The sequence below is a fragment of the Rhodotorula paludigena genome (assembly GCF_050403205.1).
Source record: "Rhodotorula paludigena JCM10292 DNA, Rt_paludigena_JCM10292v1_ctg11, whole genome shotgun sequence".
Taxonomy (NCBI): Eukaryota; Fungi; Basidiomycota; class Microbotryomycetes; order Sporidiobolales; family Sporidiobolaceae; genus Rhodotorula; species Rhodotorula paludigena.
In genome coordinates this window covers 369,208-397,121 of record NW_027481447.1, presented here as the reverse complement: position 1 = coordinate 397,121, position 27,914 = coordinate 369,208, and the positions used below count along the sequence as shown (strand labels likewise).

The following is a 27,914-nucleotide window of genomic DNA, read 5'->3' as shown; positions in this document are numbered from 1 at the left end:
ACCCTGCAAGTCTGTTTGAACTCGCCTTCCGAAGAGCAGCAGAAAGACGAAAGCATCGACTTTACCAGTCGAGCAGTGCGGGGACCACCATCTCGCCTTCTACCATGCACCTCGACTGTGCAGTAGCCATCGTCGCCCGAGAATGAGGGCAAGGCTGAGACAAATATCGTCCCGATGGGCGAGACTTGCGCATGCGAGCGTCCGCCTCTTCCCCATCCTCGCACCCACCTCGCGCACAGAAACGAACAGCTCCATGGCAGATCCAGCGAGCACCACTCCGCCAGAAGACCCGGGCCAGCGGTGGGAGCAGATCCGCCAGCGTTGGCTCGCACCGCCCCCGCCTGACCCAGCCAGCGCCTCGGACGACGCCGCCCCGCCTCTGAGCAAGCGCGCGCGGGACCCAGTGTTCCAGCAGCGGATCGCGACGCTCGGGCAGATGCTCCGCGAGGCCAACGAGGCGGCGACGGCGGGGCCTTCGTCCGCTGCGACGGGCCGTCCGCGCGCAGGGAGCCACCCGCCGCTGCCTGCGGGCGTGGCGAGCGTGCTCTCGATCCCCGTACAGGCGCATCTGGGCGTCGCGGGGGACGAGGGCGGGTCGGGCGCGGGCAGCAGCGGGAGCAAGGGCAAGGGGAGGGCTCCGTCGCCGCTCCCCGACGGCGACGACGACGACGTGCCCGACGGAGGGATGGCCATCCGCGACGCGGGCGCTGCGGGGCACGACAGCCCGGCGCACGAGCTCAAGAAGGTGTCCGAGGTGCGTGCTTTCGCTCACTAGTCTCGCAGGCTGCGGCTGTGGCTCACGCTTCAACGCGGCGTGCAGGGCATCTTTCTCGCCTTCAAGCAGGGCCGCGTGCTCAAAGAGCCGCTACCGTTGTCCCTCGTCGTGCGTGCCGTCTCGCGCGGGGACGAGACGGCGTGCTGACAGTCCGCTCTGCAGACGTCGCTCCTCTTCCGAAGCTGGTTCCTCGACGGCACGATTCCTCCCAATTACGTTCCCGAACCCGAACCTCCTCGAGCTTTGCCGCGACATCTCATGCCCGAGACCTCGTCAGCGACGTCGTCGGCAGCCGCTTCGCCGCTGCTGCCCCCGCCAGGCCCGCAGCGCACGCCTTCCATTCTCGCGGCGCTGTCGGAGCACAGCTCGAACGCCGTCACGCCCCTGCCGACTTCGTCCTCTTCGTCAGACCCGAGCGGGCTTCCCGCGACGCCGCCTGCGCCTCCAGCCGCCGCCGCCGCGGGCGAGGGCGAGGGCGCCGTGCCGCCGACGACGGTGACGGCGCCGTCGCCGTCCAAGCCCGGGGTGCACCCGCTGCAGGCGAACGCGACGCTCGAGGGCATGGGCCCCGTCTCTTCCGAGAGCGGGAAACTCAAGCTCGACGTGCTGCGCGGGAGCCGGTGGCGGACCGAGAAGGAGATTGCGAGCGGGAGCGATGTCATCTGAGCGCGGGGGGGGAGAGGGGTTACACGGCGGCTCGAGTTTTGTCATTGCGTCGAGGTGGAGGTGTACAGATGCTGGTGAGGTGAGAGAGGGTATACAGCGGGAGGGGGAGCGGGTATCTAGTGCACACAGAGGCGGTTACCGTGCTGGAGGAGCAACCTGTACCCCGAGCATTTGTGTTTCGTCAGTCTCCCTTCTTATTCTATCCCTCGCATCGTTCCTATTCCCCACACACTGCATCACAGTCGTTCTGCTCGTCTTTGTGTGCGCGAGGGAGAGGGACTCACGAGGACGACACCGTCGCCGCGCACGAAGAGCATGTCCGAGTTGCGCTTGACCGTCTGCGCGTGTGAGTCTCGGGGTCAGCACAAGGTCTGCGGCACAGCAGCAAGGGCGCTGGCACTCACACGGACGACCTGCTGTCCGGTTGCCTCGTCGGCGTCGACGACGTAGATGGTCTCCTCGACCTCGCTGAGGACCATGTTCATGTGGCCGTCGTACGCCTGCACGAGTCGGTGCTCTCGTCAGCGCCCGCCCTGCGAAACGGGGGCAGGGAGAGTACGGACATGGAGGACGCCCCTCAGCTCGCGGTCTCCGCGCAGCTTGACAAAGACGCGCTCCGAGAGAGAGACGCGGATGAGGTCGAAAGGCTCGGCGATCTGGTTCGCGGCCATCCTCTGCGCGGCTCGGGGTTGGGCGACGAGAGCGGAGACGGTCGAGGCAAGCGAGAGCGGCGAGGAGGACGAGGGCTCGCTGCAACCCCCGCACCCGCGCGCCGTCTGTGCAGGGCCAGAGCGCGTGCGAGAGCGTGTGAACAGCAGCGCACACCCAGCGCACCCACCCTCGCCTTGCTCCCGCGTGCTCTCGTGCTCTCCGTCGTGTATCACCGGCCGAGCCATCTCTTGCCGCCTATTCACACCGTAGTGCGGTAGAAGCAGCTCCAGGGCCGAACTAGGTGCGCTGCGACCCCTTCCAGAAAGCGCCCGCCCGCCATCAGCTGACGTCGCGATGCTGCAGCTCCCCTCATCTCGACCGTCCCCTCTCCCCTTCCCTCTCCGCCGCTCGACCGGTGCTGCAGTACAGCACGATGGGCAAGTACTACTGCGACTACTGCGACGTGCGCCACTTCATCTCTCATCTGCTGCCGGTCACTCCGCTCACCTTGCTCGTCCGCAGGTCTTCCTCACGCACGACAGTGCTTCCGGTGGGTTCGGCGCTCTCCTCTGTCATGGACATTGTTGACGAGAGTCATTTCCGTACGCAGTGCGACGAGCGCACAATTCGGGCCGGAATCACCTGTCCAATGTCCGCGACTACTATGCCAGTACGCGTCGTTTGCCGGCACTTTGCACCATGGCTCAGGCTCACCTGCCCTTTCTTGCCGCAGACCTCGGCAGTGACCGTGCACAAGCGTTGATCGACGAGATCTGCCGGAAGTACGAGCACGGCGGCGGAGGCCAGGCGCGTATCCTCCAGATGGGCCCGGGTGGTCTCCCCTCGTCCATGGGCAACCTCGCGTTCGTCGCTCCGGGCGGTGGCGCCCCTCCCAGTGCGTTCCTCCCTCCCTCTCTCTCTGCCCCCACCCCGTCTCGCTGGCCACTCACGCGACTCTCTCACGCGCACAGTGCGCTTCGCCGGCCCGCCGATGGGCGGCCTCCCCGGCTCTCCCGCGCCCGGAATGGGCATGGGCGGCCCCCCTCCCCCGATGGGCTTCCCGCCCGGTCCTGGTGGCGGCACGCCCGGAGGAGGACCGCCGCCGATTCGCTTCGGAGCGGGCGGTCCGCCGCCTCCCCAGCCCAACTTTGGTGGCCCGCCTGGAGGTGCCGGTGCGTCCCTGTTCCCGCGCTGTTTCCGGTCGTCGGACCTGTCCCGCATTCGCTGACTCTGATGCCCGGTTGCGCAACGTAGGCATGCCCCCTCCGCCAGGCTTCGGCGGTGCCCCTCCTCCCGGTGAGTCCTCACAAATGCTCCACACCGAGCGGAAGCCTCCCAGCTCCTGCTCGATTGCTCTGGGCAGGTGATCTCACACTCTTTGCTCGCACAGGCTTCCGCCCGCCTCCCGGCGGCATGCCCCCGCCCGGGTTTTTCCCTCCCGGCGCCCCTGGCGCGACGGCGTCTGCGCCGCCAGCGCCCGCACCCGGCCCGGACGCACCGCCTGCAGCAGGCGGCGGCGGCGGCGGCGGCGGCGGGAAGCTGATCAACGGGTTGAACCCCGAACGGGCGAGGATGCTCGGCATGATCTGAGCGGACGACAAGGAGTGTGGATCGTGAGTCTGTGGGGTTTGGGAGGGGCAGGAGGCGCAAAAGGGGCTTTGTACGATGCTGCGTGCGGGTGAGGGGGAGCGAGGAGCGTATTGTCCCGGTGTCTCTGTGGCTGCGCCCTGTTGTGCGCGGCCTTGTAATCTTTCCCTCAACTGTCTGCACTCTCCCGGTGCTTCAGCGTGGCTGGAAAGCTACACAGCGAAGAGTGACCCGAGTCGACCCGACTCGCATGCAGGTCTCGCTCCTTCCAGCGTCATGACGACGACGACGCAGCTCTCGCTCGAGCCGGTGCGGCCCGTTGCGGGTGACGGGCTCGACTCTGACCTGTTTGCGCGCCCTGCACGGCTGCACGACGTCGTCCTCGAGGACGGGCGCGAGGTGTTCACGCGGTGCGGACTCGCTCCTCGCGCTCTCCTCGCACCAGGGGCAAGCTGACAGGGCTCGCTTGAGCAGCGAGGACCCGAAGAAGAGCCTCGCGGAGCGGCTGCAGCGCGTGTGGGCCGAGCGGGGCGACTTCTCGCTCCTCACCGCCGACAGCATCCGCAATCCCGACAGCGATGACACAACCAAGCAGGACGGCGAGGATGCGGACGAGGATGCGAGGCCTTCGGTCGACGACATGCGCGCGCTGCAGGAGACCATGATCCACAGCCTCGCGTGCGCTTTCACCGCTCTTCTCGCCGTGACCCAACTTGCGAGGCTCACTCTTCATCGCGACCGCACAGGCTTGCTCGTGGAGAGCTCACGACGGCACTCGACTTGCTCTCGGTCCTGTCCCCGCCGCGCGACCCGCCCGACGTCGACGTCAACGCCATCCCTCTCCCTCAGCAGACCCTTACCTTTGTCCCCACCGCACCTCCTCCCAATGCTTCGTCCGACCCATCCGCCAACCCACTCGCAGCGCTCCCGCTCGCGTCCACTCTCTCGGCGCTTAAGTCCTCTGCAAACGCCTTCTTCCGCGCGTCCGAAGAGCTTATCCCGCTCGACGAAGCCGAACTTGCCGCCGCCGCGGCCGCTCAGTCCAACCCGACCTCCTCACCCTCGAAGCCCCGTCCGCGCACGCGCGCGCCCGACCCGTGGCCGACGATTCTGCGGCTGCACGCCTCGTCGGCGCGCACGCTCGTCCCGCTCGGCGCGGGCAAGGGCGCGTCGCTGAGCGGCAAGGGCGAGGCGCGCCTCGCGCGCGAGGTCGGCGTCTTCTTCGGCGCGCACGAGGCCCGGCCCGAGTTTCGCCGCGCGGCGGTCGCGAGGGTCGGGGAGCTGCTTGGCGAGGGCGTCGAGAGGCGGATGGGGCGCAAGCTCGTGGTGCAATTCGAGGCGGGAGAGACGAGGGAGAGCGTCGTGTGGGGACCGGAGGCGGTCAGGGACGGAGCGGGAGAAGAGGAGAAGGTCGAGGCGGTGCTGCAGGCGCGGGCCAAGTCGGCCTTTGCGGAAGAGCTGTTTGCTCAGGTGCGTGCACGTCCTTCCACCTCGTCCTGGCGTCCCAGCTTACATTCCTTTCTCCCGTAGCTCACGCGCGAGGCGCGTGCCGATGGATCGCTGCAAGCGGAACTGCAGCTGGGCAGTCGGACAGAAGGCGATACAATCCACATGACGGGGCGAGGATGGACTTTGCGCCTGACCATGGTGCGTCACTGCAGCCTTGCCTTCTTCAATCAGTGCTCTTGACCTTGTTGGTCCCGGCAGACTACTGCATCACCCGCGGTCTCTGCAACCGCCCGCACCGCCGGACCCGTCGCCGCTATCCTGCGCCTACTCTTTGTCCAGGAGTACGCCATAAGACGCAGCTCAGCCAAGTCGGACAAGTCCATCTTGGCGACCGTGTCCGCCTACTTGAGCTACTCGCGTCGACTCTCGTCGCTTAGTGCCCTGCTCGACCGTCTGCGAGCTCACGTCGAGGAGCAGGGCGTAGCGGCGACGGTCGAACACGGTCGTGAAGAGCGTGAAGAGGCAGACGAGCTGCTGAAAGTGTTGGAAGGCGGTAGTGTGCTCGGCGGACGGGCAACACTTAGGGTGGGCAAAAGGTGGGTGACCTCGCTTCTTTGCCCAGCCAGACGCGGGTGACCCTTACATTGCCGCGATTGCAGCCGCGTTTACAACATCCTCCACACCTACCCTCTCCCGTCGTCCTCGCCCTCGCCCGCCGCCGCCATCTTCGGCGCGCCGCAACCGACCCTCACGCTCCGGATGCCCGGCAAGGCGCCCGTCGCGGTCCCCTCGCTCGTTCAGCTCGAGACGTTCTTGAGCGAGCAGGTCATGGTTGCGTGTCGGGCTGAGCGCGCGCAGCGGGAGAATGGGGTCAACGGCGGGCACGAGGACGAGCGTGAGCAGTAGCGGCGAAACGAGCGGTCTCTTCGCTACCCCGGTCGTTCAGCTGCGAGAGGGATTGATCGCAGTCATTGCACGACACGTTCAACGGTACACAAGACTGCACAGATGCTTCGTCTCGCGCTATTCCGCACGCGGTCTGTTTGCCTCGCGCTCAGGCTCCTCCTCGTCCTCGCGCGTCCTCTTGGGCCGCGAACCCTCCGCGACCGGCTGGTTCTGCGTGCGGTGGGGGCGCCTCAACATTTCTTCGCGCATAGCGCTGAACACTCCAAGCAGTGATTCCGCCGGCGCAGGCCTGTACGCCGGAGGAGGGGTGGCCGCGCGCTGCGGCGGCTCGTCGTTCTGGCGGCGCCTGTCGCCCGGCTCCTCGCGCTCTGCAGCTTGTACCTCCGGCTCCTCCTCCGCCTCCATATGCTCGCGCTCCGCCTCCATCATCTGATTGAGCATGCTCTCGCCGCGCCTGCTTATGATCGACACCATCTTGCCCTTCGTCTCGTCCGCGTTCGTCCATAACTCGTGCCGCGCCGCCCTCCCGCCAGAGTAGTTGACCGTGTAGCTGCTCTCGAGTCGGGTGTACTGGCTCTGCTGCGCCTGGCGGCGTCGGCTGGCTCGTCCGAGTGTCATCGAGTGATAGTGCTCGCGCAGCAGGGCCATGCGCAGGGTGCTGTCGGCTTCGGGAGGGTTGCCACGAGGTCCAGCTTGCTGTGCGCGAGGCGCTTCGCCGGAGGGACCAGCCTGGGCGTGCATGGTGAAGACGGGTCGGGCGAAGTCTGCGTTCGGACCGGGCCAGGTCAAGGTCTGTGCGACGAAACGACGGAGGTCGAGGTGCGCCTACCTGGGGGAGGGTCTGTAAGGACTTGAGTAGTGCGCTAGGGCTGAACGACGCGCCCGGTGGTGCTGCTGAACGGGGAGTAGGGAGGTGTAGAAGGAAGAGAGGGACCTGGAGTCTGTACTCGCGGAAAACGGGTCAGGCGACGGCTTGCCGGTCCGGTGCGCAGCTCACTTGGAGCTGCTGATGTAGCGAAGAAAAGCTTTCCAGAGTGCAAGAGGGCCCGGAAGGGAGGGCAGAGGCTCGGGGAGTCTTGCGAGTCCTGGGTGGAACTGCAAGACACGCTCATCTCGCTGCACCGCGGGTCGCGCTTTCCGACGGATGCAGGGGCTCGCTCGCGCCATGCTCTTTTCCTTTACACACGACTGCTGCTGCTGCCGGCGACGAGGAGGACAGTAGGTGCAAGCTTCCGTCGACCTTCTCAAGGTCCACCTTTCGCGGCTGCAAGACAGGTTCTCCACTTGATTCTCTTTGTGAGAGACCCTCTGTGCTTGTCGCTTGCTCGCAGTATGCCCATGGCACCGTCTGCAATCGCTGTAGGGACTTCCGCACGGCCATTCGCTGGCAGTTCCTTCCGTGTTGCTTCTCGTTGCCTCTGTATCCGTCTTCAGCTGAGCTCGCACACCCGCCAAGGGTGCATGCTGGAGCCATCCGGCCTGCCGATGCTGCGTTCGTCATTGGGCGATGAGGCCTTTCGTATGAGACTGACTTCCGCGAAAGCGTCTGCTTTGCTCGGGTCGCCATCCTTTTCTTTCTCTCTGGCCGACGAGGCACTATTGCTACGACAGCCGTCCAGGGTCAGACTCTGCACGCCGTCCCAGTCAACGACGCTGCCCAGCATGACTTCCCAATCTTCCTCCTCGTTCTCGTTCACCCATTTCTTCACCTCGACTTCGGCCTCGTCTCCTACATCGCCTCTCCGTCGCAGCCGGCGCGAGCGCAAGCTTTCGCCGAAGCTTCTGGAGCATCCAGATGTCCCGTTCACGCCTCCTCCTACGCCTTTCCGCAAGCGGGCGCGCGAGACGAAGAGCGAGTCTGAGGATGGTTCGGCGGCGCCTGTCCACGCCGATTCGCGAGCTAGGAGTGCCTGCGCCCAGCCGAAGTACGCTTGTGTACAGTCCAGTCCCAGTCAGATGGCGCTCTCGCTCAGGTCCACTTGCCGCAGCGGCTCGTCCGCTCAATCGACCCCTCATCCAAGCAAGCGAGTCCGGCGCGACATCCGAGCGTGCGTGACTACTCCGGAGCATCTCACGGCCAGAGCTCACCTGACGGACCGCTTGCAGTACCACTGAGGCTACCAGTGCGACCGGAATCACGAGGAAGGCCAGTTCGCCTGCGACGAGTCGCGAGACGGGCGGGTCCGTCTCAGACGTCTTCCTCTGCCTCTTGGAACTGCTTTGCTGAATTTGTGCAGCCGCGTTTGCGGCGTCGGCTGCGAAACTGGCTGGCACTCGCCATCAAGCCCTTCGAGGTCTCCAAGCGGATTGATTATCGTCGCTAAGGCCGCCGTCGCCAAGTTCACCGGCTTCTCCGCCTCTTCGACGGTCGAAGGTGAAGTGTTCAGCGCCAAGCGGCGGCACCAGGCCGCAGAGTGTTCGTCTCTAAACCTTCTGGCCGAGATCTGCCAGAACCAACTCGCGACGGCGGCTGCACCGACGCGTCGAACGTCTATGCTCACCTCCGCACTCGACGTCTTGGCCGACTGTGCCGTCATTCAATCCGTCATCGACCCGTCGAGAGCTCACGATCCAGAAAAAATATCAACGTCGTGCAAGCCGCATTTCCTCCTCGACGCCTCCATCGTGGGCGTCCGCTCCGGTTCACCATCTCCAACTGCTCCGCTCTCTGGCAGTCTCGTCGAGCCAGCAGGATGGCGCTCGGACGGATATGGGCTCGCCGTCCGAGACGAGCGGCCTCCACCTCTCTCGGACGGCACGGGCGTTGCCTTCGTCTCGGCGCACGCCTTCCAGGCGACCGCACGCTTTGCCGAGACTTTCCCTGCGGTCAGCGGACTTGCGGCATGGTGCAGTCTTGTGTAGACTAGAGGGCTTTAATCTGTCGCAGTCCTTCAACAGTAGTGGTCTTGCGCTCTTCGTCGCGCTCAGATCTGATCTTGTCCTGATCCGAAGTGCTCCGTCAGTGTGCGCTCTGCCTCCTGGACTCGTCCTGCACTGTACCGCTCTCTGAGACACGCTCAACGTAAGTCGCAGTACAGATGTGAGAATGACATCGAGAGAAGAGAGCATGTACAGAGCCACCTGAATCCACACACCCTCCCCTTCACGAAGTGGCTGGTCGCAGGGCGCGCAACCGCTGCGCGAGTGCCTCCTCGGCCTCCTCGGACACGGCCTGTTTGGGCGTCTCGAGCTGCGGGACCTGTTCGGTCGTGCGGCCCTGCAGCTCGTGCTGCACCTCGAGGCCGGCCTCGTCGGCGACCTGCGACATGAGGAGGTCGATCTGGTCCGACGGCGCCGCGACGGCAGAGTCGGACGCCAGCGTCCCTTCGAGATAGCCCGTCTGGACGTCCATGTCTTCGAACTGCGACTCGAACTTGTCCATGACGGCCGAGATCTGTGGGAGGAGCGGACACTCGTGTGAGACTCGGAGGCTTGAGCCGTAGCACTGCGCTCGACCCGGGAAGCCGAGGGAGAGGGAACAGTGCGGAGCGAGCTGGCAGCGACGTACCCGCTCGAGATTCATGTCCTGCATCGCGCGGTCCATGTTCTTGACAACAGCCGTCATGCTCCCCGTGAGCTGCAAGCGTGCCCGAATCAGCCCTTGTAGCTCCTTGTCCAGACAGGACGAAGAAAGCCCCACCTGTCGCATGGTGACGGCCGTCTCCACGCGGCTGGCGACGGCATCGATGCGGGACGAGAGGCGGAGGAGGTTGAGGCTCTCGTTCTTCTTGCGAATCGCGTTCGAGGCGTATATCCGCGCGCCCTCGGTGTTGCCCTGCTGGAGCGCCTGTGTCGCTTGGCCGAGGTTATCAATCGAGGACAAGACTCGGTGGAGGGGGAGGCGAGAGGGACACGTACCTTCTTGAGCTTTGCCTTCTCTGTCCCCTCGTCCTTTGTTGCCTTCTTGGACTGCTTCTGGAGCTGCTTGGCGGTGAACTGCGCGCGGGAAGGGCGGGGTGAGCGAGCCGAGTGGGGAGGAGGTGACGAGGGAGCGAAGTCACCTTGAGCTGGAAGAGCGAGTCTGCAAAGAGCGAGTCAGCCGAGTCCATGGTCTCACAAGATGATGCACGCACTCTGCAGACCGCTCGACATTGCAGCTGCGTGGTAGGACGAGCGAGAGCCGAGACGAGGAGGAGTTCGAGGTGGTCGGTATCGGTGAGCGGGAATCGAGGGTTCGAGAGGACGACTGCGTGTTGGCTGTGTTCGTGCGGACTGTTCTGGCTTGCTCGGGGCGAGTGCAGCGGGGACGAGGCGAGGCGAGGCGAGGCGATGCAAACGGTTCAGGAGAGGCGCGGGGGCCGAGTGAGGACGAGCGTCTCGCAAACTCGGACTTGGTTCTTCTCCAGGACCACCCTCACCCCGTTCGGTGCGTACAGCCCCGCAGAGCTCACCACACCGGCCACACTGCCTCTTCCGAGCAGCGCCACCCGCCCCCATCGCCGCGTTACACAAAGGCTGACCCTCGCGCTCCTCTCTTTTCCCCAGACCCCCCCCCGTTTCACAATGTGCGTGTCGTGTCGTGTCTGCGCACTACCAGTGCACATGTTGCGACTCATCGGCGCCGCATCCACCGTGTCCCGCGTCTTGTGCGCTCCCGCTCACCTCCTCGTCCGCCTCCTCCTCGTACAGGGCGTCGAAGCTCAGCGTCAGCAGCGTGCGCAACTCGATTGCTCAGATCCTTGAGCAGTCGAGCGGCGAGAACAAGCGCAACTTTGTTGAGAGTTCGGCTTATTCCCTTCAGAATCGCCTTTTGAAGGTATCCCTGCGTCCCCGAGGCTGACCAGCGTCGCGCCTACAGCCATCGAGCTCCAGATCGGCCTCAAGAACTACGACCCGCAGCGCGACAAGCGTTTCTCGGGCACGATCAAGTGAGGCAGCGTTGTCCGAGCTGTGGAACATGCACGAGTGGATGGGAGGGAAGGCTGCGTCCGGCGCTTTTGCGAGTCGCTTCGGCAGGCCGAGACGGCGCGGGAGATGCTTCGGCAGGCTCAGACGGCGCAGGAGATGAGGAGGCGGAAGACGGAGCACCTCAGGTGGCGGCAAGAGACGCGTACTGACCCGGCTTCGTTCCCGCGCAGGCTCCCTCACATCCCCCGCCCGCGCATGTCGATCTGCATTCTCGCCGATGCCGCCGACATTGACCGTGCCAAGCTCATCGAGCTCGAGTACATGTCGGTTGACGACCTCAAGAAGCTCAACAAGAACAAGAAGCTCGTCAAGAAGGTGCGTCGCGCGAAAGTTACTTGCAGGCAGCCGTCAGGCTGCCGCATTCGTACCCAGTCGCTCACCGCATCTCTGCGCGCACACACAGCTCGCCAAGAAGTACGACGCCTTCCTCGCGTCGGAGGCCCTCATCAAGCAGATCCCCCGTCTCCTCGGTCCGGGTCTCTCGAAGGCCGGCAAGTTCGTGCGTTGCATCCCTCTCCGAAGCGTCAGCCGAGACAGCGACTGACACGCTGCTCTAAAGCCCACCCCCATCTCGCACAACGAGGACCTTGGCAACAAGGTCGCCGAGGTTCGCTCGGTACGTCGCATTCCGCACTTTCGATCTTGCGGTCCTCCGCTAATGCACTCCTTCCTTCCTTCTCCCTCAACAGACGATCAAGTTCCAGGTACGCTTGCCGTGTCTACCTTGTGATGGCCCAGTGCGCTGACTGCTGCCTGCCCCGCCACAGCTCAAGAAGGTTCTCTGCCTCGGTGTCGCCGTCGGCCACGTCGAGATGGACCAGGAGGAGATCCTCGCCAACACCATGCTTTCGATCAACTTCCTCATCTCGCTCCTCAAGAAGCACTGGCAGAACATCAAGTCGCTCAACCTCAAGAGCTCGATGGGCAAGGTGCGTTCTCGCGTGTCCCTCCAGGCTCGTGATGAGCATTGCTGACTGTGCCTCGTGCCTCGACAGCCCCAGCGCCTCTTCTAAGCGCGCATCGCCTTGTGCTGGCTCTTCGGAGCCGGTCTAGGTCGATTCGTGCGGAGCGACGGTTGTCAAGATGGAGAGGTCCCCCCGCGGTCCGACAAGTTTCAAGTTCTCGCCGACGATCATGTACCACAACGCGCACGCTGCCGTCACCAACGACTAGCACTTTTGTTTGGCTAGTTGACTTGGGAGCTGATCCGAACGAGGAGTGAAATTGCCCACGGTGGTTTCTCCTTCCTCTCCTTCCTGTCCGTTGCGTCTTGGGTCCGCTTGCGAGAGAGGCTGTCGTCGCTCGAAGCACTGTCAGAAGCGGCATGAGACTCGGACGAGGCGAGCGCGAGGTCGGCTCGGTGGGCGAGGTGGGGCGTCAGCCAGGCCACACGTCTCTCTCCGCAGACACAGCTTTCTTCGCCCTGTACACTCGTGTGTGTCGTGCGATACATTGTACAGGCCGACATGAGGTGCGTAGCGCCCGAAGGATGACGCTCGTCGCCTCTTTTGCTGGTCCTGACGATGGAGGCGGTGCTGACCTTTTGCGACGGGCAGCGGAACCACCGACGAGTACCTGAGCCAGTCGGCCATGCTCAGGTACATTGGAGAACGCTGTCTGGGCGCTCGCAGGTCTGCAGGATCGCAAGCTGACCTGGTGCTTCTCCTCGTCTCGTTGCGATCGACTTTCCGACTCCTCCCTGTTGCCGTAACTTCCTCTTTCGCCCTCGTCTTTTTCTTTCCCTTGGGAACACGCCAGCTTCGGCCCGATCAACGCCATCCACCAGGTTTGTTCTCGTTCTTCGGCTTTGAGCACCTGCTTCCGCTTTCGCTGATGTCCCGCTCGACTTGCCTTGCCTCGCTCACAGCACCTCTCCGGCCTGCATTGCTACGCCAACGACCGCACGTCAGTCGTGGCCGCGCACCACTTCTGCAGCTGCGTCGACCACGACGGCACCGAGCCGAAACTGCGACAGTGCATCATTTACGACAGCGACAAGCCCGACGCGCGGCTCATTGGAGTCGAGTATGTCGCGAGCGAGGACGTGCGTCGTTCGGGTGGCGTCTGGTCGGGGTACAGCCGCTGACATGGGTCGCATGTGCAGCTCTTCAAGTCTCTTCCGCCAGAGGAAAAGAAGTACTGGCACTCGCGTGCGTTGCGCCTCAGCTTGACGGTGCACTGTGCTACACGCCTGACAATGGAGTGTGCACAGACAAGTACGAGGTCGAGTCGGGCCAGCTTGTGCTCAAGAGCAAGAACTGGGTCCCGCTCGCAGCCGAGGACCTCGCCGAGAAGCCGACCATGGCGCAGCTGCAGCGGACGTACGGCAAGACGATTCACACGTGGGCAATCGACGAGAACCCAAACGTCCCGCTCGGCCCGCCGCGCCTCATGATGTCGTTCACGGCCGACGACCAGGTCGACCCGTCCGTCCTCGAGGCGCGCGACCGGGTCGAAGGGACGTCGGCGCAGCGCAAGAAGGAGCTGCGCGCAGGCTACCTCGACACGAGCTACGTGCCGGCCGAGGGGTGCGACCAGTGGATGCACGGCGGGAAGGGCGTCGAGTTCGAGGTCAAGGAGGTCGACATTACGCAGCCCAAAGAGGGTGGGAAGGCTCTCGCGACCTGGAAGGGGAAGCAGTCGTTCGAGGAGGTACTTGAAGGGAGGGGCAGGCAGCCGCTACACTGAGGCAGGCGTGTTGCGCAGCAAGACGTCGAGAAGGCCGCATGTGCAACTCGATACATTACGTTCCGAATACGTTCTTGAGGCGCACGGGGTTCATTTTGCATCATGTGCAGCAGTGACTTTGCGCAAGGCCGTGAACGCGAGAAGTGGTCGAATTGATTTTCTCACTTCGCGTCGAGAGACAGGCGCATCTCGCGTTTGGCTCCTCTTCCCGCTGTCCGCGCGCAGAAGGCGTCAGAGTACACCTACTGTAGCGCCTTGAGCGTCCGCCCGCCTCGCTTAGTCCTCCGTGCCCTGTGCGGCGCCCGCCCCTCGTCGCTTCGATTCTCATCAGTTCTGGCGACCGACGCGGCGGCAGCGCCTCGGGGCGAGCTAGGAGCGTCTGAGGCAGTGCAAACTGTTGAGTTTTAATACTAGCACTCTGCTCAGCCCGCAAGATGGCGTCGTCGAGCGTTGCCGTCGTCGCATCTCGTCCCGAGCCCGCAGATCATGTGGGGCTCGGCGCCTCGTCCTCGTCTGCGCAGGCCAGGAGCGCACAGAGTCGCTCGGTCGGTCTGAGCAACCTTCGTAGCAGCGCCGTCTGCGCGGCCACCGCCGGCTCCGTCTCGCCCGACTCGCTTCATGCGGCTCTCGGCAGCCTGCAGACGGCACGTCTCCATCGCGCCCATTCGCCGCCTTCGAATAGTGACGACAGCTCGCGGACTGGCAAGCCAGCCGCTCACGCCACGTCGGGTACAGTGACAAGCCCAGCGCCGCCCGTCCAGGCGAGCGTCTCGCTTCCCTCCCGCAATTATGGGTCCCTTCCGCCTGCCTCGACAGTATACTCCGCGTCCAGCCGCCGTCCGAACGGCATCGAAGAGGCTACATCTATTGATACGGCTCGCCCTCGCTTCCGCCGCCGCTTCTCCCGTTCGCTCACCTCGCTCGGCGTCTCGCTCTCGCCTAACCGCGTCCATCGCGATGAAGCCGCCGGCAACTTGAGCCCAGGAAGCGACAAGAAGCTTGCCAAATGGCGCGCGAAAGGCAAGGCCAAGCTGCTCCAGGCCTTCACGACGCCCGAGTCTCCGCCTGCCTCGCCGACTTCCGCGGTCGGCACGCCTCTTCAGCCCTTCGCGTCGATGTCGGCCCGCCTCCGGTCGCAGTCGGCTCCCATTCTCACCACCATAGGGACGCGCCGTCAACCCTCGAGCACTGTGCCTGGCGAAAACACCCCTCTTCCGCAAATCGAGGTCCTCGCCGACACCGCGTCCTCGTATCAAGGCGGGACGGCCTTGTGCCGGTCGCCGACCACGACATCTTCCGTCCCCGAGACGTGCCCGTCGTCACCTATCGATTCGGCTGGCGCCTTCGCTGTCCCTTCCGCCGACTTCGCGTTGCAGTTGTCGCCGAATCCGTTCGCCGCCTCGGTCGCTGCAGTCGTCCCTTCGCCCCCTCGACCGCCCGACTACTTCAAAGTTCTCCCGCGCGAGCTCCAGCTGCTCGTCTTCCGCGCCGTCGTCGAGACGAGCGAGCACGCGTGGGCGAAGACGATCGCGGAAGGGACCTGGGTGGGTGCGAAGGCACGGGCACGATGGGGCGACGGCCGCGCGAGGGGTCCGAGGGAGCTGACAAAGCTCGGAAGGGTGCGTGTGCTCTGCTTGCCGATCACAGCATCGACTTGCGGCTCACCTTCGCAAGGACAGGTCTGCAAGCTGTGGCGATCTCTTTCGCTCGACGGTCAGCTCTGGCCAACGGCGCCCGCCACGTCGCTCCTCGGCAACGGAGACACCATCTCGGCGCAGGGTCTGCTGGACCTCTTTCACCATGCGGGTCCGTTCGTCCGCACGCTCGACCTGCGCGGCTTGGGCGTCACGGCGAATGGGCGGCTTCTCGAGTCGGCTGCGCAATCGCTTAAGGGGCCGGGATACGTCACGCAGCTCACCAAGATCGACTTGTCCGGTGCGTGGATGATCACCCACAATGATTGCATAGTCCCTCGTTGACATTCGCCTGCCTGGCAGGCTGCACCTCCGTCACGACCTCGTCCCTCTCAACCCTCATTGCCCTCTCGCCCGGCTTGCGTGACCTCAACGTGCGTGGCCTGCCCGCCGTGCACGCGTACCACCTCGCCTCGCTCGGGACGTTCTGCTCGCGGCTCGCTAAAGTCGACGTTTCGCGCTGCCCGAATCTCTCGGCGCACGGCTTGCTGCACCTTCCGTACCCGCCGCCGAAGAGTCGTCTGTCCAACTCGGACGAGACGGTTCAGCTCGGCGGCCTTCGATCGATCAAGGCGGCGGGCCTCATCGCTATGGACGCCGACGTTTTCGCACGAATCCTGCACCGACATCCTGGCCTCGAGACGCTCGACGTGAGCTACAGTGCCGACATCGCGGACCACGCTCTGAAGAAGGCCGTTACGCCGCCGGAGTCGCCGAACCCCTCGTCGAGACCCTTATCGTCCGTGCCTAATGAGGCTGGATCGCCCGCAGCAGAATCGAAGCGCATCTTCCCGGCTCTGCGTCATCTGAACCTTTCTTCCTGCCGCCTCTTGACCTCGAGTGGGCTCGCACACCTCGCCGGCGCCTTGCCCAACCTCGAGATCCTCGAGCTCTCGTGTGTCGGCTGGCACTTTGGCACGGACGGCCTCGCGCGCTTGCTGCTCTCGGTGCCCAAGCTGCGCAAGCTCGACCTCGAAGACGCAGCGCAGACCACCGACGACGCGCTCTTCGCCCTCGTACCATCTGCTTCGACCGGCGCGCCCAATCTCGAGCACCTCGTCATTTCGTCCTGCAAGACCTTCACGGACGCGGCGATCGCGGCGGTAGTGCACGGTTGCACTAAGCTGCGCGTGCTCGAAGCGGACGGCACGGCCATCTCGGACGCGACGGCCAAGGCGTTCGTCTCGCTCGCGCGCAAGCGACGCACCGCCGCACTTGCAGCTGCCGAGCGGGAGCACGCGCGCGACCCGCTCTTCCCGGCACGCGTGCCTGCCGTCCTCTCGATCCTCGACAACCGTACGACGAGCCGCCGGATCAGCCGCGACCTCGGCTGGAAGGACCTGCGCCCGCGCACGGGGCAGCGCGGCTACTGGACGCGCGCGGTCGAGTTTTATCACGACGACGAGTCGCCCGGGGGCCTGGTCGGGTCGCCCGAGCGCGCCAAGGTGCACGGCGTGCTCGACGAGTGCGATTCGTCGCTCGTCGTCGTACGGTCATTCTACTCGCACCTCGCCGTCGACGCTGCGTACGTCGCACGCGCGGCAAAGGAAGAGAGGGAGGAGAAGGAGCGCGCAAGGGGCGCGGAAGGAGGGGGCAAGGCGCGCGGGCTGTTGCGCTCGCGCGCGATGAGCGATTCAGAGATTCTGCGCCTCGCTCGCGGCGGAATGGATGACGAGGGGACGCGCGGCTGCCTCCTCATGTAAGTCTGCGAGTCATTTGTACGCTACGATGCTGTCACCCTCGCCAGTTGTATTTCTCTTGGCTCGTACCGCCTCTCTGAGTCAGTGTCGTTGTTTCTCCCTGGACTATCTCTCTCTAGTGTCCTTGTCGTTCTTACTACATTGCCATTCGTTTGTACCCTTCCGCCTGTAGCCTCCACTGCCCTTTTTGGAACAATGTCGTGCCTCTCTGCGAGACTTGCTGCTTGCCGTCCCGTGCGAGAGGGGCTGCAAGACGGCGCTGTGCAATCTGGAAAGCCTGTTCAGCAGCGCGTGAGTGAGTCTTCGCTTCATGATGTATGTGGGGAAACTTGCGAGTCGAGCCTACAATGCGACTCACAACTTTTTCCACGGACCATTGTTGATCCCGCAGACTATGAGTTGAATACTGTGTACGACCTACCGCCAGAGGTCACAGGATGCACGAGACGGCCAGGACGATGCGTCGCAAGTTGGCCTTCTCAAGACAATGGGGCCGAGAGACGCAGAGGTGCTTTCATTGCTCGTTGCTCCTGGGCACGAGCTTCCACTGCTAACGAAGCGGGTAACATAGTCAGGTCATCTGGCGGGCGAAGTCGAGCCTTTCAGACGGAATGGAGATGTCCGTGTCACTCGCTTCTCTCGCTCACTGTGCTGTCTTGCTGGGTCCAGTTGCTCGTACTGACAATAACAGAGCTGATCTGACTTGCTTGCATACCCAGAGAGCAGTGTGCGATGCGGTGACTCGGATCTGGCGCGGTCGACTTGAGGCTCTTCGCGGCTCTCGTCTTTTCACTTCCTTCTCCTCACTCGACTCTGCTCGACTCGCTCAGAGTACCTCGCAGAGATACTCGCCCAGCTACCAAGACCGCCAGGAACCGCTCTGTTCACACTCGCTCTCTCCAGTCCTCACGATCGCTCCCTCGCTCCTCACTCCCTTCTTCCTCCCGATCACCGTCGTCAAGGGCTACGCCCGCTTGTGCATGGCAAGCATCAGCCTTGCCATCGAGGCGACCAAGCTCGTCGACGCGGCCCTCACGCCTGTGCGTTCATCCCCTCTGAGCTCCGTTCGCCGTTTCGTCCGAGCATCCTGACTGACCCTCGCGTGATCGGGTGGCTCGTACAGTACATCGTCAAGTCTGACAAGAAGCATCACAAGGCCAGCGTGCAGGCGCATCAGGCCTTCTCCTCGCGCCCAGCCGTCAAGGACGTCTCGCTCGTTCACGTCTCTTCGACCTTCAGCACCTCGTCAGCCTCGTCGACCCACACCATGTATCCGGCTGCGGTCTCGCTTTCCACCACGGTCGCCGCGAAGAGCGTTTCCGAACCCGCTGTCCTGCCGGTCATGGCCTCGCTTGCCACCTCGCCCCTCAACTTCGACTCGAACAACGCCTACGGAATTGCGACGCCGGTGTCGCCCACTCTCAGCCTCCAGTCGAGCTCCTCGACCTCCTCGTCTACTTCCATCCCCTCGAGCAGGAGTAAGGCTGGGCCGCTCGTCTCTTTGTCGCCGTGGAAGGCGCCGCGCCTGCTTCCTTCGTCTGCCTCGCGCACCAAGACCATTGCTCTCGAGCACGCACTCACTGCCGCCGTCGCTGAGGGCCGCTTCATCGACGGCGAGCTTTACTACGCCGCCAAAGAGCACGTCCTCGCCCGCATCGAGGTCGAGGAGCCTCACGAGCGCCGCACCGAAGTCGCACGCACCTTTACGCCGGTGTACCCTGCCGGTTCTTTCGAGGCAGCCGAGGAGCTCAGGGCCCGCAATATCCGCCTAACCGAGCGCATTCACTCGTTACTGGACGACTATCTCGACTCGCGCACCTCGGACCCGACTCGCAAGCCGAAGGAGCAGGCGACGCCTCGCCTCGCTGGCACTGTCGTCGACCACACGGTCTACTCAACCCCGCTCGTAAACTTGTCGTCGATCCGTCGCAGCCTCGGCCGCCAATCGAAGCGGATTGCCAGGCGCCCCGGCTTCCACCTCTCCTCGCCGATCCGCCGTGAGGTGCTCGAGTGGGCTGCTGTCGAGACGGCGCACAACTGCGACAGTATCATCTGCGTCGACTCGAGCATCGACGACGTCGATGCCTCGTTCGACGACAGCGAGATCGACGACAGCGAGATCGACGAGCTTGAGAAGGTCAACGTGAACGAGGAGGGCGTGCAGGCGGTAGACTGGCGCGCTCTCCAGCTCCCGTCGACTCTGGCCATGCTCTTCGAAGCTGTAGAAGACCGGGCGATTCCCGAGCGCCCCTCGTCGCCCATCCCGTGGTGAAGACTCGGACTTGCTGACTGAGGAGGACGACCTGTCGAGCGTGCGTTTTTCCCTTCTCACCCCTTCCTCAGCTCACACTAGTGACTGACTTGCCTCGTCATTCTAACAGGCGGAACTTGTTTCTGCAACGCCCGCGAAACGGGACTGGTGTGCCGAGGCGGACGACGAGGACGACGAAGAGTACTTCCGCAACCCTCCCGTCTTTCCGTCGAGCCCAGCCCAGATCGCTGCCTTCACCTTCGTCACCGACAAGCATCACCCTCTGTCCACTCATAAGATGGCCTCCGCTACGGAGATGCTCGACTGGTCGACCGAGTTGTTCGACAACGACGACGAGTACTTCCGCTGCCCGCCCACGTTTCGCTAGACTCGCACCTCCCTCCCGTCTTACTGTCGTCTGTATCGGATTCTGCATGCTCATAGTTCTGCCGGCATCTCTGTATAGTCTGCGCTCTCCTGTTGTCACGAGTAGTGCCTCTTCCGAGTCTGTATCGACGATTGCAAAGAGACAACGCGTCACAGCAAGACCGCAGCACGAGAGCGAGCGCGTCGCGCAGACGTACGAAAGGACGGGCGACCTGTCACTATGTGTCTCGATGCCACGCCACTCCCCTCAAAGGTTCTCGACCAGCCCATGACGGGTTGACGGTGTATGACACGTACCACTAAGCCCACAGAAGCAGAAACAGACACGAGCACGGGTATAGGAAGGCAGCAATGGGTATGGAGAGGAGGACAAGCTCACTCCGAGTCCGAAATGTAGATGATGCTGTTCGACTTGGACTTCTTCGCGGGCTCGTCCGAGGGCGGCGAAGGTCGCTTCTGCGGGATCGTCGCGCTCGATGCCGCTGGATGCACTGTGGGCGACTTCGTCTGCTTGGCGTCGGAGGTAGGAGGAGGAGCATCGTTTGACGCGGCAGTCGAGCTGGTCGAAGCAGCCGTCGTGGCCGGTGCGATCGAGGCCGTCGCCTTGCCGAACGAGAGCTGCGTCTGCTTGAGCTTCGGTGTGCGACTGCTGCTGCTGGCTGACGACGAATCGGATGCAGCGCCCGAGTCCCGTCGAGCCAAGACGGGTTTGTCGGATGTGCTGGTTGACGGCGGCGACTTGCTCGTCTTGCCCTTGCCGATCGGCGGCGCAGCACTTGAAGCTCGATCCGAGCCCACGTGCCCAGCGCTGCGATCGCTCGCGCCAGGCACAGAAGACGGCGGTTGTGGCAAACCTGCCTGCACCGACGAAGACGGCTTGGACACAACGCCCGTTGAGTCGGATCCGATGTCGCGTGGCGCGAATTGCCCGAGCGACGAAGGGGGCACGGTAAGAACGGACGGGAAAGGGCGCGCCGACGATTCCTTGGGGGCGGCCGCCAGCTGCGGCACGCTCGAGGGCTTGGTCGCAGTCGGGAAGCGCGGCGGAGGAGGCATGGTGGCCGAACGGTTGAGAATGGCCGGGTTGGCGACGAGCGCTTCGTGACGCAGGCTTTTCGCGCGGGCGTCCAGGAGGATTGTTGCCTGGCGGAGGAGCGAAGCTGCACGGGGCGATTATCAGCGCCTGAAGCAGGGGGTAAAGCAAAGTTGCGAGGCACGCACTCTGAGTGGTCCTTGAGGTCGAGACAAGCGCTTGCTGGAGGAGGTCCCGCGCTTCAGGGACGCCGGCACGCTCTGCGGCGGCAAGCTGCAAGCGAATCTTGTCGAGGCGCTGCTCAGCCTTCTGCTTGCGCTCCGCGGCGCGCGCGACCTCTTCTGCCGAGTCGAGAGCCGTCTTCGACTTCTTCGACTGTTTTGTGCGGCCGTCTTGCGCGTTGCGCTGGTCGAGGCGCGCCAAAGGCGGCGGCTTGCTGACGGCCTGCGTCTCGGCGAGGCTCTTGTCAATCTCCATCGGCTCGTGTTGCTCGTCGTCCGTCTCGAGACCATCGCGTTGGCGATACTCGTCGCCCGAGCTAAGGTCGCCGGTGACAGAGGACGAAGGCGACGTGAGCTGTTTGCCTTTGCCCTTCTTGTCAGGCGAGATAGGCGCTTCGAGCCTGTAGTTGACCTGTGGAGACGCGTCTGTGAGCAGGAGCTCCGTCCGAGTTGGAGTGGCCGACATGCCTGCGCCCGCTTCCGCTTACTACGTCCCGCCGACTGCGCCTGCGCTGCCTTGGTCGCCTGCTCCTTCTCGCGCTCCTTTTCTTGCTGTTCAACGACGTTGCTCCAGAAGTCATGCAGGTCGTCCGGCGGCGCATCTTCGGCTGCTGCGATCGCCTGCATGTCGCCCGCGTCGTTCGACCAGACTTGGGCGTGAGAGAAGGTCTGCGCGGATTCCGACTCCTTCGCGAGAGGCTCTGCCGTCTTGGCGAGCATGTTGTCGATGTCTGCGTCGGTGTAGCGGATAGCAGCAGCCGCTGCGGCTTCGTCGTCGAAGACTTGCTTGGCCCCGAACTGGATAAGCGCATTGTCAGTCCGCGTAACAACCTAGCGGCCCCGTCTGAGACGCACCTGCAGCATGCCCTCGACGTCTTCGCTTTCGTCTTTGGCGTCGATGCGCTGGATGATGAGATGCTCTGCGGCGGACGCAGCAGGTCAGGACGTGGCCGCATGACGGAACATGCCAGTGGTGCGCACCGAGACCGCGCTTCTTGTTACCTGCGCTGTGAATCTTCTCCTCACACGTGCCCTTGACGAGAAGCTTAAAGACCCGGACCTGCGACGCGAGAAGTCAGAGCAAGTCGTTGTAAGTGTACGCGGAAGCACAAACCGGCTTGGTCTGCCCGATGCGGTGCGCTCGCGAGATAGCCTGCAAATCCATCTGAGGGTTGAAGTCCTGGTCGTAACTGCGAACATGAGGAGTGAGCAGTCTGTCTGTTCGAGGGTATCGGTGAGCCGCACATGATGACCACGTCGGCGGATGTAATGTTGAGGCCGACGCCGCCAGCCTGAGCAAAGGTCAGAAAGTGCTCGATGCGAGACGAGAACAAAGTTTGCGCACCCTCGTGCTGAGAATGTAAGCGAAATACTCAGACCCGGGCGCGTTGAACTTGTCGACGTCTGCAAGGCACTTCGATGTTCAGCATCATTCGCCAAACAAGACACGATGGGTCACGTACCGCGCTGACGCTCAAGCTGAGGTGTATCGCCATCGAGACGCAGGTACTTGAGCTCGAGACCCGCCAAGAACCGCTCGATGATGTTGAGCGTGATCTTGAATTGCGAAAACTGCATGCAGTGAGCGAGTCAGTGAGGCCAGCGCCGGGCGGACAAAGCGGACGGAGGACAGACAATGAGAACGCGGTGGCCTGCCGCCTTCAGCTTGGGAAGCATCGTGGCGAGCAGAACAAACTTGGCCGACGCATTCGTCAGGTTGCGATGCGCTTCTTGTGGTGAGACGTTCTGTGGCTCGATATCGCGGTCGGTGAGGTAGGGGTGGCAAAGCGACTTGCGGAGCTCCATGAGTATGTTGCTGCGATCAGGCCGAGGTGAGTTGGCGGTCCCGCTCGGAGAACAGGCGAAACGCACACGAAGCCGCCCTTCTTCGGCTTCGCACCCCGCTTCTTGCTGCCGGAAGTCTGCACGATGGACTGAATGGCGGAAGCATTGCGCTCGAGCACACCGCGGTAGATCTGACGCTGCAGAACCGTCATGGAAACGGGCACGACTAGCTCGAGCTGCAGAAGAGGAGTCGTGAAGACGTCTCCAGTGACATTCAAAGCGAGAGAAAGAGCGCACCAGAGGGGACAGATTCAGCACGAGATCCTTTGTGCGGCGGAGGAAGTACGGCTTGAGCATCTCGCGGACCTCCTCGACGAGGTCAGGCGTAAGCTCGGCGAAACGCTCCGTCAGCGCGTCAATGTCTTCGTAGTCGCCCGGGTCTACAAGAGCGAATGTTAATACGGCAGTGCAGCACATTGCCCGAGAAACGGTACGCACTGATGAACGCAAGGAGGTTGAACACTGCGGGAGGCAAACCGACAAGGTCAGCTCGGCGCTTATCACAAGCTCAACGTGACGACGCACATTCGCGCAGATTGTTGTTTAGCGGGGTACCGGAGAGGATGACGCGATGAGCGATGCGCAGAGTCGAGATGGCGTTGTAGAGCTGGCTGTCCTTTCCGCTCTTCAAACGCTGGCCCTCGTCGACGACGAGGCAGTCCCACCGGCCAACGCGGCGGAAGACGCGACCGTTGCCCGCTACGGCTTCGTAAGTCGCGAGGACGACATGCGTCTTCAGCGCGCCGGTCGCGTCGAAGAGCTCGTGATCCTCGACGATCTTGCGCGAGTCGGCATCGCCCTGTATGCGATTACGACCGAGTCAGCTGAGCGAAAGGTACGCAGAGGCACGGCACTCACATTGTACGGCACGACGCGCATCGAGGGCGCCCACTTGGCGAACTCGCGCATCCCTGCGTGGCAATCATGTCAATGACTTGCAGATGGACAAGTGCAGGATCCCGCGCACAGTTGCCGATGAGCGAGTTGGGCACGATGACGAGGAAAGGACGGGCGCCTTCATTCTGGTTGAGGTAGCTGAGAAAGCTGATGATCTGGCACGTCTTGCCGAGACCCTGGACGGCGGATGCAGACGCTTCAGCGAGGAAGTCCCAAGGCGGCGCAGGAAGCACTGACCATCTCGTCAGCGAGAATGCAGCCCTTGCGCTCCCACCACTTGCTGCGAAGTGCAACCCAAGGTCAGCGCAGTCGTCAGCCGTACACCCGATCGAAAGGTCTTACAAGCGGAGGAAGTTGACACCAGCAATTTGGAAGTCCATGAGCTTCCCGCCCGTGATGTATTCGGGTTGCTCCTTGATCGGCTTGAAGCGCTTGGCATCGCGCGGCTTGTCGAGCTCTGCGTTGTGCAGCATGTCAGCTTACTCGCGACGCTGCTGCGCGAGGCGATCTGGATGCGCACCGTTCATCTGCTTCTCGCTCAGAGAAGGCACGCGCATCGATGGCTGACAGCTGGCGATGAAGGCTTTGTATGCCGCAACATAGGCGTCGTAACCCTCGTCCTCCGGGCCGGGCGGGGCTTCGGTGGTGCCTGCGCGCGCGAGTCGCCTGTCAACAAGCCGTACACAAGGCAGCTCAAGGAGATCTATCACACCGGCAGCGTAAGCCAGATCGCCCCACTTGATGTGGCACTGCGCAACGAGCGACAGACCATCCTCGACGTTCTCGGGCAAGCGTTTGCGATAATGCAAGTACTCGATCTCCTTGTCGCCCCTCTTGTTCTTGTACCAGACGTTGAGGACTCGGTCGACGGTACGCCACGTCTTCGGGATTCGCTCGAGCGCGTTCGGATCCGGCAGCGGCGACTCATCGTCCTTGTCGCCCTCGTCCGTCGGGTCGGCGTCTTCGGGGTCGTCGTCCTTGGCGGGCTCGAAAGACACGGTCGAGCCGCGCTGCAGGAAGTTCGAGAGCTTGGCCGGGTAGGCTGCGGCGAGGAAGGCATGCGGGACCCAATCGAGGTGGCGATAGCTCATGTCCTTCCACTTGACGAGGTACTGCAAGATCAGGCGTAAGTGCGAGCGGCACGAATGAGCCGAACTGCTCAGGCGCACCTTGGCGTTCGCACGCAGGTCTTTCGCCGACGGAATGAGGACGACCTTTTTGGTCTTCTGGTCGATCTTGCGCTCGCCTACGACCTGTTCGACAACCTCGTCGTCCGCTTCTATGTCGTCCTTGTCGTCGCCTGGGAGCGGGTCCGCCTCAGCCCATGCAAGGATTGCGTCGAGCGGCACATTGTAGTTGTAGCAGTCGTGGCAGATAGCCCAGTCGGCATACGACTGCGCGTGTTGCTCGAACGTGAGCCCCGGGTCGTCGTTCTCGAGGCAGCCGTAGTGCGCCACGCGCTTGCACCTGAAGACGGAAGACGGTCAGTAACGGTTGACCCCCACGCCGACACAAGGACGAGATCAGAACCACTACCTACCTCGAGCAGCGGAACATGAGGCCCGGGAGGATCGCCTGATTAGCGGCGGGACGGTCGACTTCGTCTTTGTCGCCGTCCTTCGCGTCTTGCTCGGCCTTGTCGGCGACGACCCGTGCGCCAAGTTCAGCCTGCTCGCCTATGAGACCTCACGACCCTCCTTGTCAGCGGTCGCTCTGGGAGACGAAGAGTGAGGGAATTCTGTTCGACGCACGCTCGGTGACCCTTTTTCCACTCACGCCGCAGACGAAGCACTTCCTCCCGCCCTGCTTCTTGCACATCGGACACTTCGGGAGTAGGAACGTGCGTTCGGGGTCGAGCTCGTGCTTCGGGCGTGGCGGGACGTTCTTCGGCTGCGGGGTGTTCGCCTTCGAGCTGGAAGCGGAACTGGACGCAGCGAGGGCGGCGACAGTTGTCGAAACTGCTGCAGGTGTGCCTTCGATTCCCATCGCAGTAACGCCATTTGGCGGAGTAGGCGCGGCGGGCATGTGTACCGCGAGATGGTCGGCCTTCAGCTTGTCGGTGATCTCGCGCTTCTGTGGCAGCGGGAGGCAGCCGAAGTGGTACGACTGGCAGCTGCGATTCGTGATTACGTGAGAAAAGCGTTACTGGAACGACAAGGTGCAAAGCGTACCAGATGCCGCACTCCACCCAGGCGCCCATGCGCTCGACACGCTCCTGCTCGGCGTCAGTGTCCTCCTCAAGCACGTCGCGCTGACGCTTGCGGCCCGGCTTTTTGCGCTTCCGCCTCGCCTCGATGTCATTGAGGAGGGCAGCTGCAGGCGATTGGGTGCACTTGGCGCACGTCTGGAAGGGAAGGAGGTGAGCACATCTCGAAAAAGTCCTGCCAGTATTAAGACGCACGTCGCGATGGACATCCTGTGGCCTACTCGCAGCCTCTTCGTCGTCCTCGCCCTCCGAAGCGACGCTCGAGATCTCGAAGACTTCGCTCGCGCTGTCTTGGTCGTCCTCGTCCGAATCCTCGACGATGGCCTTCTTCTGCCGCTTCGGCGGGTCCTCCCGACCCTCCTTCGACGATTGCTTCGGCTTGCTCATGATGCCGAGCTCGTCGCTGGACTCGCCCGAGAGGATTGCGGACGACTGAGCGCGAGTCGAGCGGCCGCCCTTGTTGGCCGGAGCCGCGCGCGCCGACCGCCTGACCGACGATGCGACCGACGTGTCCTCAGACGAGTTCCCTGCGCTGTCGTCGGCGGAGTTGTGCTTGCCCTCGCCAAAGTCGTAGTGCTTGCCCTGCTTAGTCGTGCCGCGCGAAGAGCGTCGTGTCGCCTCCGGCTTCGACTTGCGAACTGCTTTGCTCTTCGCAGCGGCACGACGCGAACGGCGACCGAAGCTGAAATCTTCGTCGCTGGACTCCTTGCCGGAGTCGTCGCTGCCGCCGTCATCGTCCTGCTCAGACGATCCAGACGCGGAAGACGGCTCCTCGACGTCCTTGTCGTTCTCGTCATCCGGCTCGTCGCTGCTCTCGTCCTCCATGTCCTCGTCGTCGTCATCCGACCTGCTGGCACGGGCCTTGCCCTTCGCCTTGCGTGGCGATTCCTTCTCCTTCTTCTGCTTCGATCCGCGCAGCGAGCGCACCACGACGACCTCAGCGTCGTCACTGGCTGAAGCAGCGGACGAGGCAGAGCCAGGAGCAGACGAGTCGGAGGAGGGATGGGCGGCCTCAAAGGCGGAGAGGAGGGAAGAGGCAGACTTGAGGAGGTCGGACCGAGAGCGCTGTGTGCAATTTGGAGGTGAACGAATGTCGGGTACTGCCGGCGCGTGTCTACAGCAGCCGGTGAGACTCGAGGAGGCTCCGCAGTCGCCGCATAGCACGGAACAAAGCGCGATAGCGGAAGCAAGCGTACCTGGACCTGCTTGCCATTGCCCTCGAGGACGCAGAGGTACGTCTTGCCGACTCCTGCCGCGTTTTGCACGCGCAGGATTTCCTTGATCCCTCCATCGAGCCTCTTGGCGCCCTCCTCGCGTCCTTCTTCAGCCTTGTGACCGTCTGTCGACATTCCCTCGTCGGCCGTCGATCCCGCCTTGCGCGTCCCTCGCGCGTCCGAAACGCTCGAAGCGCGGCTGCCGCTGGCCGAGCCAGATCTGGGCAGCTCGAGCGTGAAGCTCGAACCGGAACGCGGGCGCGCGGTCGGGTCGGGCGCGGTCGAAGGCGGGCGCGATGTCGGGCGAGCGGAGCTGCTGCTGGACCGTGCTGGCGCGGGCGAGACGGACCGCGCCATGCGCAGTGTCTGCTCGCGGACGCTCGTGCGACGCGGCGTGTGCAGCGACGAGAAGACCGCCTCGAGCCTCGTTGGCGACGGACGCGCTCCGCGACGTGCTTCCTCTCGTGTTTTCGCCTCATTTCGCTTGCGGCGTCTACCCAATCCATTGCGAGACTGTGCTCAAAAACACTGGCGGTACAGTACGTAGTCGAGCCTTTGACCTTTTGAGCGCGGAAGCTGAACCGACGAACTCGCAACTCTCCCGGCTGCTCTTCGGACGACGGGGTATACCAGAAGGCAGCACAGAGAGGAAGATGACAGAAGCGGGATGCCGCAAGAGCGCGGAGCGGACGAAGCCAGGGCGACGTCGAGGAAGGTGATCGCTTCAACATGCTCGACACGACTTGCGATTTCCAGGCTCCATACGTCGTTTCAGGCAAAGAGCCTTCGCTACACACTGCTGCGGCGTAAGAAGCCAACGTGAAGGTTGCAAGTCC

At 63.5% G+C, this 27,914-nt stretch overlaps 10 protein-coding genes across 10 annotated transcripts; 6 read left to right on the top strand and 4 right to left on the bottom strand.

Moving 5' to 3' along the window:
* Window positions 1-253: 253 nt before the first annotated feature.
* Window positions 254-1,441, top strand: JCM10292_002383 (uncharacterized protein; the record flags this gene model as incomplete). The annotated part of the gene is made up of 3 exons (XM_076647889.1): window positions 254-754; window positions 821-883; window positions 938-1,441. 3 exons carry the CDS (start codon window positions 254-256, stop codon window positions 1,439-1,441), a joined length of 1,068 nt encoding a protein of 355 aa, XP_076506711.1.
* A 135-nt stretch (window positions 1,442-1,576) lies between these two features.
* JCM10292_002382 (U6 snRNA-associated Sm-like protein LSm3) lies at window positions 1,577-2,112 on the bottom strand (the record flags this gene model as incomplete). The annotated part of the gene is made up of 4 exons (XM_076647888.1): window positions 1,577-1,597; window positions 1,726-1,779; window positions 1,846-1,941; window positions 2,005-2,112. The coding sequence occupies 4 exons, from the start codon at window positions 2,110-2,112 to the stop codon at window positions 1,577-1,579; spliced, it is 279 nt and encodes a 92-aa protein (XP_076506710.1).
* Window positions 2,113-2,525: 413 nt separating this feature from the next.
* YHC1 (Yhc1p) lies at window positions 2,526-3,682 on the top strand (the record flags this gene model as incomplete). Its single annotated transcript, XM_076647887.1, has 7 exons — window positions 2,526-2,555; window positions 2,615-2,642; window positions 2,703-2,762; window positions 2,826-2,987; window positions 3,064-3,264; window positions 3,347-3,388; window positions 3,483-3,682. 7 exons carry the CDS (start codon window positions 2,526-2,528, stop codon window positions 3,680-3,682), a joined length of 723 nt encoding a protein of 240 aa, XP_076506709.1.
* Window positions 3,683-3,955: 273 nt separating this feature from the next.
* Window positions 3,956-6,034, top strand: JCM10292_002380 (uncharacterized protein; the record flags this gene model as incomplete). Its single annotated transcript, XM_076647886.1, has 6 exons — window positions 3,956-4,089; window positions 4,154-4,357; window positions 4,426-5,149; window positions 5,210-5,326; window positions 5,387-5,724; window positions 5,788-6,034. 6 exons carry the CDS (start codon window positions 3,956-3,958, stop codon window positions 6,032-6,034), a joined length of 1,764 nt encoding a protein of 587 aa, XP_076506708.1.
* Window positions 6,035-6,151: 117 nt separating this feature from the next.
* On the bottom strand, window positions 6,152-6,775 carry JCM10292_002379 (uncharacterized protein; the record flags this gene model as incomplete). Its single annotated transcript, XM_076647885.1, has 1 exon — window positions 6,152-6,775. The coding sequence occupies one exon, from the start codon at window positions 6,773-6,775 to the stop codon at window positions 6,152-6,154; it is 624 nt and encodes a 207-aa protein (XP_076506707.1).
* A 2,362-nt stretch (window positions 6,776-9,137) lies between these two features.
* Window positions 9,138-10,126, bottom strand: DID2 (Did2p; the record flags this gene model as incomplete). The annotated part of the gene is made up of 6 exons (XM_076647884.1): window positions 9,138-9,428; window positions 9,543-9,611; window positions 9,675-9,821; window positions 9,893-9,970; window positions 10,036-10,055; window positions 10,108-10,126. 6 exons carry the CDS (start codon window positions 10,124-10,126, stop codon window positions 9,138-9,140), a joined length of 624 nt encoding a protein of 207 aa, XP_076506706.1.
* A 450-nt stretch (window positions 10,127-10,576) lies between these two features.
* JCM10292_002377 (uncharacterized protein) lies at window positions 10,577-11,955 on the top strand (the record flags this gene model as incomplete). Its single annotated transcript, XM_076647883.1, has 9 exons — window positions 10,577-10,620; window positions 10,664-10,755; window positions 10,833-10,902; window positions 11,113-11,257; window positions 11,346-11,441; window positions 11,502-11,558; window positions 11,632-11,646; window positions 11,710-11,871; window positions 11,938-11,955. 9 exons carry the CDS (start codon window positions 10,577-10,579, stop codon window positions 11,953-11,955), a joined length of 699 nt encoding a protein of 232 aa, XP_076506705.1.
* A 453-nt stretch (window positions 11,956-12,408) lies between these two features.
* JCM10292_002376 (OBAP family protein) lies at window positions 12,409-13,630 on the top strand (the record flags this gene model as incomplete). Its single annotated transcript, XM_076647882.1, has 6 exons — window positions 12,409-12,413; window positions 12,499-12,540; window positions 12,701-12,728; window positions 12,810-12,986; window positions 13,047-13,092; window positions 13,155-13,630. 6 exons carry the CDS (start codon window positions 12,409-12,411, stop codon window positions 13,628-13,630), a joined length of 774 nt encoding a protein of 257 aa, XP_076506704.1.
* A 434-nt stretch (window positions 13,631-14,064) lies between these two features.
* Window positions 14,065-19,663, top strand: JCM10292_002375 (uncharacterized protein; the record flags this gene model as incomplete). Its single annotated transcript, XM_076647881.1, has 7 exons — window positions 14,065-15,249; window positions 15,310-15,565; window positions 15,628-17,023; window positions 17,744-17,751; window positions 17,928-18,064; window positions 18,148-19,191; window positions 19,406-19,663. The coding sequence occupies 7 exons, from the start codon at window positions 14,065-14,067 to the stop codon at window positions 19,661-19,663; spliced, it is 4,284 nt and encodes a 1,427-aa protein (XP_076506703.1).
* Window positions 19,664-20,037: 374 nt separating this feature from the next.
* Window positions 20,038-27,435, bottom strand: JCM10292_002374 (uncharacterized protein; the record flags this gene model as incomplete). Its single annotated transcript, XM_076647880.1, has 26 exons — window positions 20,038-20,822; window positions 20,884-21,328; window positions 21,385-21,714; window positions 21,772-21,836; window positions 21,898-21,976; window positions 22,031-22,106; window positions 22,162-22,208; window positions 22,262-22,320; window positions 22,380-22,488; window positions 22,552-22,732; window positions 22,789-22,937; window positions 22,999-23,141; window positions 23,200-23,223; window positions 23,287-23,560; window positions 23,620-23,672; window positions 23,729-23,834; window positions 23,896-23,938; window positions 24,001-24,115; window positions 24,179-24,307; window positions 24,371-24,770; window positions 24,828-25,125; window positions 25,199-25,334; window positions 25,410-25,771; window positions 25,830-26,002; window positions 26,060-26,929; window positions 27,061-27,435. 26 exons carry the CDS (start codon window positions 27,433-27,435, stop codon window positions 20,038-20,040), a joined length of 5,826 nt encoding a protein of 1,941 aa, XP_076506702.1.
* Between the last annotated feature and the right edge of the window lie 479 nt (window positions 27,436-27,914).